Genomic DNA, 13,606 nt, shown 5'->3' with positions numbered 1-13,606 from the left:
AGGGACTCAGTAATATTGACTATGTGAATTTTACTTTGAGGATTTACTCGACATCTTTGTGTTGTCATCCTCTGTGCTGCTCACTGGAACTCTCCATGGTTATTTCTATTATTACTTGGGACTATTCGAATGGATCCTGTTTCTTTTCTAGTTACCTTTTTACTTAAAATGGCAATTGATACAAGGATAATTATTGATTTTTGTGACTTCTAAGTTCCCTATATTAACCTGAATTGACAACTGAGAGTTCATACTTGTCCAGTCATTGTACTTTCTTCAAATGCCACACTATTCTCTCTAACTTCATAAAGAAATTCCTTTAAGTTTACAATAATTTAACCATTTGATAATTTTGAGAAATGCTATGTTGATTAGGTATTATGATTCCTCTCTATTTCAATACCTTTCAGAGTATAAGTATACTTGCAGGTGTACTGGAAGGGCTATTTTATTTTATTATTTTGAGCAGTACTGGAGATCAAACTCAGGGTCTCACACATGCTAGACAAGTGTTTTGTTACTGAACCACATCCCCAGCCCCTGGGAGGGCTATTTTAATTAGAAATAGCTTGATGCTTTATTACATGGTTGTGGTTCTATGCTGAGAATATGAGACATTTTTATAATGTGAATTGACATCTGCTAATTTGTTTCCTAAGTTTGGAATTTTTTGTACTAGGTATTCTTAACACAGAACGCATCTGGGCTTAACACACAATAGCCTTATTTTGTGTGTCTGAACTGTATGGAACAGCAGTAATAAACTAGAGATCTAGGGCTTTTTTAATGCCAGTTTATCTGGCAAGACTATTTTTTCCAAGTAAGCTAATTTTTAACATTGCTGTGTTTGTTTTACACCATTTCAGGTTTTACAAGAGGAACTAGAAAACCGCTCTAATCAGGTGCGATGTGCAGAGAAAAAGTTACAGCACAGAGAACTCGAGTCACAAGAACAGGTATGCCCTCCTTCCCCCTTCGGCTTGTTTGTTTGTCTACTTCCTCTGGATCAAGGGGCTCCTGTATCCCCCATGCCAGTCAGGGTTCTTTACAAGTAACAGAACACCTCTGTGGTCGGCACCGACATCATAGGAATGGAAGACTTTGCAGAACAAGAAGTCCCGAGGGAGGGCAGGCTCCGGCTCTGCGTCTCTGGCATTTTCACGGCTCTACCTCGTGTGCTGGTTTCACTGTTAAAGTGATTCCAAGATAGCCCAGGAGTCCCCGGCATGTTTCCCAGATCTGTACTATCCAGAGGCAGAAAGAAATAGATAATTTCTGGGGTCTCCTCCTGAAAAGTAAGGAAATCTTTCCTAGCACCTGGTCTCTCACCTCACTTCATATCTCATTGGCCAGAGCAGGTCACATGCTCAGCCTGGCATGCCCAATCCTTTGCAGGAGGACCAAAAGGACCAAACTTAGCCTAGACCAATCAGGATCCACCTGCTGGTGATGGAATTAGGCAAGAAAGGAAAACCATAAAAAAAGAAGAGGGGAAATGGATGTAGTTATACAGCCAATGGTGTCTACAGTGTCATTGTTTTTTAAATAAATGGATATTATTTTACTTAGAAGCATAAATATGTTTTCTTTTGAATTTAAGATTTCCCCTCTTTCTTCCCATTCTGTTTATAAAGCATAAACCAGAATAATCTAGCCATGACAGTAGCTAATGACTTATTTTATTTTCGACTGACATGATTATTTTCACCCAACTCTCCTGGATATAATGGATTATATTAAGTGCTAATTTTGACAATTTAAAGTAAAAAGCTCACAATGTATCAATAGAGACTATGAATCTTGATGAGACCTTTTATAAATGTGTTGTCCTTGGCCTTTGAGTGTAGCATTGCTAACCTGCTTCAAAGTGCCGCTGAGCCATTATGTACGGAATTTTCCATAGATACTGCCAAACGTCTATATTTTGGTTGTTATATGGTAAAATTCATATAAGAATATTAAGTTAGGTCATTTTGATTTGGGGGAAAAGGTAAGAGATGTTTACAAATAGGATCCCATGATAGAGGATGGTACCAAATGGCAGAATTAATCACCTGAGAGATGCTGAATATTAATACTTACTAAATAATTCAGTTTGCAAATATTTCCTCCTGCTCCAAACTTTGTCTTTTCATTTTTTAAACAGGCTCATAGACCAAAAATTTTTAATTTTGGTGGAATTTATCAGATTTTCCTGGTATGGTTCACTTCTTGGTATCAAGTCAAAGAACTTTGGTCAAAGTCCTATGGTCCAGACTTTCTCCTTTTTCCTAAAAGTTTTATAGTATTATGATTTACTTTAATTGTATGATACATTGTGAGTGAATTCTTGTGTAAAGATGTGAGGCTTTAAAAAAAAAAAAAAACTTAGTTGAGGGGCTGGGGCTGGGGCTGAGCAGCAGAGCATTTTGCCTAGCATGCATAAGGCACTGGGTTCGATCCTCAGCACCACATAAAAATAAAAAAAATAAAGGCATTCTGTCCATCTACAACTTCCAAAAAATTAAAAAAAAAAACTTAATTGACTTGACTTCCTACTCTCTAATGTACACCCTGTGTAATATAAATGTGTGTGTGATTTGCTTGAATACATATAGGCATATATACATATATGTATAATGTAGTATTTATGTCATACAAGTCAGTAGGAAGACAAAATGAAAATACTGGGATAAAACATTATACTTTATCAAATGCCTGTAAGATGACAGACACTATAAAAGAAACATCACACGTTAGCTCATTGAATGCTCACAGTATTTTATAGATGACATACTAAAACCCAGAGTAGTTGCTTAACTCACCCAAGACCACACAGCTAGGAAGAAATACTGAAGATTTTCAGACCCAAGTTTATCTGAATTTCAAATCTTTGCTCCTTTCATGACAATTTTGAAACTATAATAGTAACAAAACAAAAATGGGTGGCAGTGATAGTGAAAGTGAGTTTATTAAAGTTGTCAGGAAAACAGACATTGTTCTAAATGCCTGCAGTAGTAGCAAATGCCATTGACCTTCCACAGGCAAAGAGAAGCAAGGGCAAAGGAAAGGGACGCCTAGCAGACCGGCTGCCGATAAAGCCTCCCCCTCAGATGGGAGTGCGGTGGTGTCAGGTCAAAGCAGCCTGGGTCTAATGGTCACTTGAGGTCAGCTGAGCACCGTTCTCTGTGAAGGACACTTGTGACTACAAGGAGAAAAGACCAGCTTCTTCAAAGCAGGAGAGGGTGCTCCCTGGAGGACGGGGGCTTCTCCGTCAGCCGTAAAATATGACTTAAGGTAAAACTTTGTTAACATCACTTTAATTCATGGCAAAACTTCACACAGAAAATTCCATAATATATTGAGAGCAGGGAAATTAAGAAATCCCAAATGAACAATAGGGAAGGATTCAGGAACTACTTTCAGTCTTTTTTTATTGACTTCTTTTTGATCATCAAAGTTGCTTTCATCTTTGTAGTGACAATAGCTTTTTAGAATATTTCTTACACTAATTCCTGATATCTTCTAGAAGACCATAGTTTACCAAAGAAATGTCAGGAAATACCCATGGGTAAAGCTGAATATTTCATAATCTTTGCAACTATGAGATGTTGGGTTCTTTGCACAAGGTCCTAGGGTGTAGCTAGAAAAGAAATGCCAGTTGTTTCAACAAAACTAAGCAGCAAATAATAGGCATCTAATAAATACTATTTACCTATAGTGAATTTAATATTTTGCCTAAATTTGATCCATGTTCCCCTTTCAATTTGTGACACTAATAGCAGCAGTGAAAAATAATTAGAGCTATTGTCATGGACACTTTTTAGGGTCTACTTATATATGAAGTTACTTAGGATATTTAAAGTATTGATGTTCTATTATGACTTTCTTTTCCTTTTTCTTTCTTTTTTTGTCATCCATCAAAGCAACTGCAGTCACAGTAGCCAGCCTCCCATTAATCAATCAGACCACTGAAAAGGGTGCAGAGCAGCACTTAATACTTTCATCTTTTTCTTTTCAACCAAATATTATTATCCTGATACTAGTTGCATAAAGACTCAAAATTGAAACTGGCAGAATTACAAAGGACAATTTCCTAGGCTGCTTTTTTTAACTTGCCCGCTTTAAAAAAAAAAAAAAGTTTGAACTGTTTCTGGTTTTCATTTAAGAAAAATTCCTGTGTTTTGATTCTACAAAAACAAAAAATGAATGAAGCATTTTAAAAGTTATGTTTTTAATTAAAAACAAAAGACTGCTTCTCATCAGGTCTTGATGGGTGGCATCCTTGCTGCCCACCACTGGCCTTGGTGCCTCCAGCTCTCCTCTGTCTCCTCATACGGAAGGTCAGAGTCCGCAGAGCAGGCCTGTTCACCAGTGGGTCCAAAGGATGTGCTGAGCCTGATACAGATCCAAGAGGAATGGAGTTAGAAAATACTAATGTTCTAAGTTAGCCTTACAAAAGCATGATGTTTCCTTTAATCTATAAATAGTAAAGTAATTAAAATCACCATTATTTTTATCCATACCAGGGGTAAATAATTTCTAATTCCAGATAAGATCTGAGCAGGAATCCCATAATTTCAGCAAAGATCTAATCAGACTTCCTGATTGTGGAGGAAACGGAGCCATCAGGAAAGGAAGTGACTTCCCTACTGCATAGCATAGTGCAGCAAACCCAGGGTAGGACCGCACATGCTCAGTGTCCTCCCAGGTGTTTTTTTTCCATCACGTTAAACACTGTGTAAAATGAGTGGGTGCCATTTACCTCTCAGGTTCAGGGTAGGTCAGACTGTCACGGGCAAAACTAGCATTCACTTTGAAAGCAAACAATGTTTCACTATTCACAAGGAGCCTAGAAAATTTGGTCTGATCCATTATAGAAAAGAGAAGGAGGCATGATCTTTACTTGGTTTCTTAACACTGTGCAAAGCATGTGTTTATTATAAAGGCACTGAACAGTGTCAGATTAAACTGATAGAACATGGAAATTAATATACATATAATAAACCCTGCTTCAAACTGGCTTTCTTAAATTTTGGAAATATGAATAACTTTCATATTGATTGTATATCATATTGATTTGCCATAGCCATTGGCTAAGGACAGTACATTTATACAAAGTTTCATTAAGACTCATGGTCTCTAATAATAACATTATTGACATTTTACTTTTTTTTACCATTTCATTACATTGATTACTCTGTTTCCCATAAGGTTATTTTAAACAAGTTAGTGAAAAACGTCATTTAGAAACATCCTAATAAATAGCTTGCAATACTGAGCATTTCACAGGAGTCGATCTTTGTTTGACTTAACATTCTCGACTTTCAAGAGGCACTCTGTGCCTGGCAGTACTGGGCACTGAGAAGAAACAAAGATGAGTAAGCTCCAGGTCCTACCCTCAAGAGCTCTCAGTCCAGCAGAGCTAAGGAGACAGGCATAAACATAGGCTCCAGACGTGGAATTTTCAAAGTCAGTTCTTTTTCTACTAAATGGCTCAAAGTCTCAGGGTCATAAGATATGGAAAGAACCGTCCTTGGTGCCACCTTCTGCCTGCCTGAGCTCTGGAAAAGGTTTGGCCCCACCATCACAGGCAGCTTGGTGCTGGTGGGCCTGGTGCAAGAATCTATGGTACACAGGACCAGGTTCTTCCAAGGCTGGTCAGGAAGGGGTCCACACTTCTAGCATGTTCTCTTAAAAGCTCCTGAGCTCCACCTCCTCCTGCTGCTTTGGGCTGCTTCTGGTGGGACTCTGATTTTGTGGCCAGCAATTTTTGCAACCAACTGGTTTAGTTCTGAATCTTATGTCCAAGCATTAAAGGTCTAGACTGTATAGGCACAAGTAACCCATAAATTATTCTAAAATATATAGCTAAAGGCCAGTCACACCTCATTTCAGCCAGAGCTTTGCAGCAGCCAACTTTCTATTTAAGTCCTAAACACATTGGTAAATTGAGGAGAGAATCTAGTGACCAAAGGCAGTCTGTGGTAGTCATGTGCTCAGGGTTTGCAGGTGAGGGTAGAGGTTGTCCACACACCCCCATCAAGACACAGGGAGAAGAGACTTCAAGAACTGGTCTAATTCAGTGGGGAAAGCACTACTGGTTCAAAATCTACCCTTGTCACTACTAATCATATGATCTTGGGTAAGTCACTTAGCCTTGCTGAGTATCAGTTTCCTAGTCGGTAAAATATTGTCAATACTAACTTCCCATAGGCTCTTGGGAGCAGCAAAACAAGATATGTGTAAAAATACTTCAAAAACTATAAAACATGCAGCTGCAATGTGTATAATTACAGTTATTCATAGCAGAGAAAGAGGCCTTTGCTGACCATTAACAAGAGGAAGGACATTCCAGTTAGGGAACAGAATGAGGAAAGACATGAAACAGAACTTGCTCATGAGTGTTCAGGGAATATTGAGTAATATCTTGGCCAGAGGATAATATCTGTGAAGAGGAAAACAAGACCAAAAAGTTAGTTTCATTCATTTTGTCCATTAAAAGAATGCTTTGTTATTGAGGCCTGCTCTTTACTAAGCACTGTGGTATGTGTTAGGACAATCGGTGGCCAGTCTTGGATGCAGTGCCAAGGAGTTCAATCGCTCGCCAGAAAGCCATTGTCAGCAGTTGAGGATTTCTCTCTTTTCTGGGGAGTGCTGCATGGTTGAGGTTAGACTTTACAAAGATTAAGCAGCAGCCAGAAGATAAGATAAACAAGAGTTGAAAAGAAACCCATCCAGAGGTTATTGACCTCACCAGTCACAAGAGAAATATTGAAGGCTTGAACTGGATGTTGTTAAAAGGAGTAAAAAGAGAGGGGTTGATGTGAAGACTCCCTTGAAAGGAGAATTCACACCCTGTGCAGTGGCTCATGCCTGTAATCCCAGTGGTTCAGAAGGCTGAGGCAGGAGGATTGCAAGTTCAAAGCCAGCCTCAGCAACTTAGCAAGGACCTAGGTAACTTAGGAGACCCTGTCTCAGGAAAAAAGAAAAAGGGAGGAGGCTAGGGTTGTGGCTCAGTGGTAGAGCGCTCACTTCTCATGCGTGAGGCACTGAGTTCGATCCTCAGCATCACATACAAATAAATAAACAAAATAATAAAGTATTGGGTCTACCTACAACTAAAAAAATATATATATTTTTTTTTTTAAAAAAAGGGCTGGGCGGGCTGGGGCTAGGGCTCAGAGGCAGAGTGCTTGCCTAGCATGTGTGAGGCACTGGGTTTGATCCTCAGCACCACATAAAAATAAATAAATAAAAACATTCTATCCATTTACAACTACAAAAGAAAAAAAAGAGGAAGGAAGGAAGGAAGGGAGGGAGGGAGGGAAGGAAGGAAGAAAAGAGGGAGGGAGGGAAGGGAAGGAAGGAAGGGAGGGAGGGAGGGAGGGAGGGAAGGAAGGAAAGGAAGGAAGAAAAGAGGGAGGCTGGGGATGTGGCTCAGTGGTGAAGCACCTCTGGGTTCAACCCCCGGTACCAAAACAAAAAGGAAAATTCACAGACTTAGAGGGCAAAGGAAAAGAATATGTCAAACACAATGCTGCATTTTTCGATTTGATAAGCTGGCCCATGATGGACAACAGTACCATTATTTCTTCAATGTTGCATCTGAGATGCTCCCAGGACATTCATTTGGAGGCATATGGTTGAAAATCTGAATCTAGATGCAAGAAAAAGCTCTGGAAACGTGAAGACATGAGAGTTGTCTTTCTGGGGCTGCAGCAGAAACCCAGAATGGGTGGTGATGTTGACAAGAAGAGCAGAGGGAGAGAGGAGAGGCCACAAGCCAACCCATGCAGGGCCCGTTCAAGGGACTGAGAAAGCAGGGAGGGGACCAGGAGGATTTAAAAGGAGTGGAGGAAGATAAGCCAGTGACTGCCGTGAAAACCAGAGAAGACAGTTCCCTACTAGACCCTGCGCTCCTTAGGGTGAGGCCTGTGTCATCCTCACGCATCTGCCAGCACGTGTTAAGTTGAATTGCTCTGTGAAGCTTTTGCTGTCCCCAGCCTTGTCCTTGCATGGCCCTGCCCACCTCTGTCCCTTTGTCACTGGGCTTCCCTAGTGCTTCCTGCTACCCTCCATGGAGGGCTTTCCCATCAGAGGTCCCTAGTAGGTGATGTGCTCTGAGGGGCCGTGTGCCTGTGGATCCGCATATTGTCAGTCTCCAGCCCAGGCTGCACTCGGCAAATTGTTGGGAAGAAGAAGAAAGAGAAAAGAGAGAAGGGAGATGGGTGGGAGGAGCAGGGGACAAGGGGAAGTTAACAGCCTCACATGCTACAGGAAGTTCGAGGACCAAGAGTTCAAAAGCCACCAAGCCTGGGTAATGATTACGGGCCCTGGGTATTGTGTCTCCCAAACCTTTTCCAAGCGACTCCCTTGAGCATATTCTTGCCTAGGCTTTTGTGAAAATAAATATGATAGTCGTTCTTTTATCATTTCCATCTGGGGTGATCATTTCATCTGGCAGAAGCATAATCAGCTCCTTGGGGCTTCTGTGTGGCCCCCAGCTATTCCCTTGGCATTATTGCTCCAAAGGGTTTTAGAACAGGGAGAACTAAAAGAAAGTGAGATGCCCGCCCCTGCCATGTGGCCCACCTTTCTAAAACAGGGCAGATTTCCTGCTAGTCTTTGCACAGTGCCACTCTGTACTGTACGTTCTCTGTCGATAACTGAGCATTCTGCTGATTCCTTTCTAGGTTCCTAGGTATTAAAAATACATTTTGTCCCTTTTGTATAAGTAGCTTTCAGATAACACTAGACATCTCCGAAAGTACCTTAGATCTGCTGCCTGTTACGCTATTAACAATCAGTATCATTTGTATTCCCAAAGAGTTGACTTGCCGCCCACAATGCCCAGTGATCTATCGGGGAGCAACACGGATATTAGAAGAACCAAAATCGATATATTTAAAGCTTCCACTGACTAGCACTGCTTATCTTTAAACCACCTCAGTCATCATCAAGGGTAACCAGCAAATCCATAGAGTCACAGGAGGCCTTAAAGAAGATGATGCTGTGCAGACAGAAAATCAGTTAAGCAATAATCGTGACAATTGTTAAAAAGAAGAATTGGTCTTCTACAGATTTCCAAGCCTTTAATTTCTATTTTCCATAATGGATTTTAAAACTTCACAGTTTGGCTGTTGTGGAGCTAACTCATCTGTAGTGAAATCTATTTAAAAGTACTCACAACACAAAACTATGTTTTATCCCAAAGCACATTATGAAAACAGGAATAATAATTGCAAGAGAAATATAATTCAAAGACTTTTATTGACTTTTCATGTTTAATGGTTATTATTCTGGCTTGTTTCAAGCAATTTTAATAACCACAGTTTATTTACAAAATTCATACTAATTCTTTTGTTCCCATGCCAACAAAATACATTTGTTCCCGGACAGCTGGTGTGATGCATCGTTATAAGACTCAGTTGTTATGAGGGATAGAACCACATTTAATTTTGGCCACAACTTATTCTCAATGAGAGTTTGAATAGTTGCCTGTTTTCTGAAAAAAACACTTGAACTGCAATGTCAGGGACAATATATTTTTATTAAAATAAAATCTTATCATCATGTTCTTTTAAATCAGTTGTTTTAATAGATTTTAGTGGCAGAGCAAGTCAAATACTTGTCCCCAAAAGCCTCACTAAAAAGCCTGCATGGTGATCATGCCACCATTTTTAAGAAAAACTATAAGCACCTTCTGGGCGGTGTGTGCTTGCACCCTGGCTCTCTTGCGACTCCTTTGTTTTTAAAGTCACTGGTTTGCGGTGCTGGGGGATGTGGGGAGAGGGGCCCTAATGTGCTTGCTGCGTGTCTTTAATCCTGGGCTTTGCTGACGGGTCAAATCCAAGTGTCAGCACAGCAGCCGCCACACCATGGCAGCTGTTTTTCCAGAAAGCATTTTCTGCATTGTTGAAGTGGCTCTCCGACGTTGCACTGAGCACTAAGGGACGAGGAAGACCAGGGGAGAGCACCAGGGTTGCACTGGGCTCTGACCCAGAACTGGAAGGTTCAAAGCCAGGCTATGCCTGCCTCGGGCTGGGTCACACGCAGCTTTTATTCCTGCTGTGAAATCCTGTGATGGTATATCCTCATTTCTTTTGGTTTAATTTCTAAAGATAGTTTGGGCTCTTGTATTAGTCTGTTAAAAATTATTTTTCATTCCCCAAATTATTTGATCCAAATGTTTACCTCCAAACCAGTAAATATGGAGGCTCTTAAAAAAAAAGAAGTAGAAGCAAAAACTTAAGACCAAGTTGTATTCCATTCCATCTCTCAAAATGGATGAGCAAGAAGAATTATCAAGCATTAACCTGGATAATGGAACAGCGTCTCTCAGGAAGATGAAAGGAGACTACATCCCTGAGGAGTGTCCTGTCGAGGCTGATTTTTCTGGCACTACTAAGCACTGAGTTCATGGAATTGAGTGAACAGCAAGAAAGAGGAAGTGAAAGAAGAGAGAAACAGAGATGGCAAAAGAGGTGGGGTGAGGCAGCACAGGGAGGAGAGAGAGAAAATGTTCTGTGGCCATTTACTGTGCTTGTCACATTCAGAAGCAAACATCAAGCATTCTAAGATGCCACTTCCTTGCAGTTTCTTTTTACTAAGTCCAGCCAGAAAAGATCTCCTTTTCCTGTGGCAAAGGCCATTTGGAGGTAGAAGCATTGAAATTGATTACTGGCAAGCACATAACAGAGCAGAGGTATTTTAGAGGCAGAAACATAAATCAATGTAATTAAATATACAGAAAGAAATAAGGTGTTTCTGAAAATACAGTGAACAATTCAGGACATTTGAATCTATTTTCCATGTAGGTAATGGATTTATATAAAGAATTAGAAAGCATAGTTCCAGTAAGGAAAAAAAAAATATATTACAAGTGTTCAAATGTAAAGGGTGACTTAGAGAATTAAATGAAATAATTAGAACTAGTGAAGACCATAGCACACTTCTCAGTATTAAAAATTTTAAGGGTGAGCCCATTTTGAATCAGGCAACCTAATAATTACTCAACTCTCTGTGGAGACATGATATGGAAAACTTGATTATCCATCCTCTTGAAGAAAATAGATAGTTTAAAGACCATTTTTGGCTTTGTGTATGCCTTGGCACTCAGGTTGATTCAGAAGGGGTGAGGTGACATGGACGTAGAGAGCACTCTGACAGGATATTAAGAAGGAAGGAAGGTATTTGTCGCATATTGGTGTTGGCCCTGACCGACTTGTCTAGGGGGCTGTTCCCAGTGCAGGTGAGTAGCCAGGTGCAGTGGAAAGGACACAGGCATGGAGCCCTGCAGGCTTGGAGCTTGTCCTGAGGCTCATAGAAGCAACATCCAAGACCCAAGGGGCGGCTGGCACCCAGGTGGAAACAGACACAGTTTAACTGTTCTACCCTTCAGCTTAAGGGATTTGTTTTGTTGTTGTTGTTTTGAATGAATGTCTCTACAGAAAGAATAAGGGAAAAAATCAGAAAACTAGGCTGAATGATTTTGAGTTCTGTGTGACTTGAACACAGAAAGGTAAATGAGATGGTAAATGCAACATGTCATGGTAACTGAAGGACAGCCACAGTGGACTCTTTGTAGACTTTATTTTGTTTTAGAGCTTTATGGTCTTACATAATAGTCGGGTTTATCTTCTATTATCCTTCCTATCTCCTTATCCTCTCCCCTCCCTTCACTCCCTTCTGTCTAATCCAAATGAAATTCAATTTCAGTTCATGACCCCCCACTTTTCCCTCCTGTCCTCACTCCCCTCTCCTATCCTCCTGCCTCTGCTCTAGCAGACTTACTTTCACTTGTTTGTAAACTTTTTGAAAGTGACACTTTAAACATTCGGTTTGCTAAGTATTCGCTGAGCACCTGCTGTGTGTCCTGGATATACATTGATGAACAAACCCAACAAAATCCTTGCCCTTGTGAAGTTTACATTCTAGAAGTAGGTTCTCCATAGCCTTCTTCATTTCTATGTATGTTTCAGCCTTGAATTCTCAATTATTAATAAGTCTTCCAGTTCATGAATATGGTATATCCTTCTTTGAGCATTCTTTAATTTTTCAGATACATTTTAAACCTTCTGTGAATGTATCTTCCACATCTCCTGTTAGATTATTTCTATGTGTTTTACATATTATTGTGCTTTTTTTCTTTCTTTTTTAAAATTTGTTCTAATTAGTTACACATAACAACAGAATGTTGGGGTTTTTTTTGTTTTGGGGTTTTTTTTTGTTTGTTTGTTTGTTTGTTTGGTACCAAAATTCAATTCCTGGGCATTCAATCACTGCGCCACATCCCCAGCCCAATTTTGTATTTTATTTAGAGACAAGTTCTCACTGAGTTACTTAGCGCCTCACCTTTGCTGAGGCTGGCTTTGAACTCACTATCATCCTGCCTCAGCCTCCCAAGCTGCTGGGATTATAGGTGTGTGCCACCATAGAATGCATTTTGACACATCATACATGTACAACTTCTCATTCTTCTGGTTGTACAAGATGTAGAATCACGCCAGCCATGTAATCATATATGCACATAGAGCAATAATGTCCTATCATTCTATTATCCTTCCTATCCCCATAACCTCTCCCTTTCCTTCACTCCCTCCTGTCTAATCCAAAGTACCTCTATTCTTCCCAACCCCCCCCCTTATTGTAAATTAGCACCTGCATATCAGAGAAAACATTCAGCCTTTAATTCTTTGGAGTTGACTTATTTCTTTTAGCACAATATTCTCCAGTTACATTTATTTACCAGAAATGGCTGAGTAATATTCCATTGTGCATATATACCATGATTTCTTTATCCATTCATCTGTTGAAGAGCACCTAGGTTGGTTCCACAGTTTAGCTATTGGGAATGGAGCTGCTATAAATATTGCTGTGGATGCATCACTGTAGTATGCTGATTTTAAGTCCTTTGGGTATAAACTGAGGAGTGGGATAGCTGGGTCAAATGGTGATTCCATTCCAAGTTTTCTGAGGAATCTCCGTACTGCTTTCCATAGTGCTTACACCAATTTGCAGTCCCACCAGCAATGTATGAGTGTACCTTTTTCTCCACACCCTCACCAACAGTTATTATTGCTTGTATTCTTGATAATTGCCATTCTGACTAGAGTAAGATGGAATCTCAGTGTAGTTTTGATTTGCTTTTCTCTAATTGCTAGTGATGTTGAACATTTTTCATATATTGATTAATTATGTTTCTTCTGTAAAGTGTCCAAACACTTCCTTAGCCCATTTATTGATTGGGTTATTTGGTTTTTTTGGTATAAAGTTTTTTGAGTTCTTTATATATCTTGGAGATTAATTGCTCTATCTGAGGAACAGTATTATGCTGTTTTAAATGGTATTTTAAGATTCTGTTTTCTCAGTTTGTTGCAGGTATACAGAAATACAACTGACTTTATATAGATTCTGTTTATTAAATTCATGAAGTTTTTTTCTGTTCTCACCAAGAATCTCAATTTTTTCTTTGTTAAATCACAAATGGATATTGGATTTTCTTAAATACCTTCTCTTTTATTATCTTTTGAGATAACCATATGAATTTTGTTCTTCATTCTGCTACTATGTGTTTTTTTTTTAATGTTAAATTTTGCACTCCTAGAATAAACCCACTTGAATC

The 13,606-nt window shown here is 39.7% G+C and overlaps 1 protein-coding gene across 7 annotated transcripts in view; it reads left to right on the top strand.

Annotated features, from left to right (window-relative positions):
• Cep112 (centrosomal protein 112) overlaps window positions 1–13,606 on the top strand; it is a 472,978-nt gene that overhangs the window by 427,724 nt on the left and 31,648 nt on the right. For all 7 annotated transcript variants that reach the window (XM_046422633.2, XM_058572199.1, XM_058572198.1 and 4 more), the window contains one exon: window positions 867–956. In XM_046422633.2, the coding sequence (XP_046278589.1) occupies window positions 867–956 (90 nt within the window). The remainder of the gene's footprint in view (window positions 1–866; window positions 957–13,606) is intronic.

This window comes from Marmota monax, unplaced genomic scaffold (assembly GCF_021218885.2).
Source record: "Marmota monax isolate L192 unplaced genomic scaffold, Marmota_monax_Labrador192_F-V1.1 WCK01_AAM20220418_F8-fsc00173, whole genome shotgun sequence".
Classification (NCBI taxonomy): Eukaryota; Metazoa; Chordata; class Mammalia; order Rodentia; family Sciuridae; genus Marmota; species Marmota monax.
The sequence above is the reverse complement of the archived record's forward strand: the minus strand, read 5'-3'. Positions and strand labels throughout refer to the sequence as shown.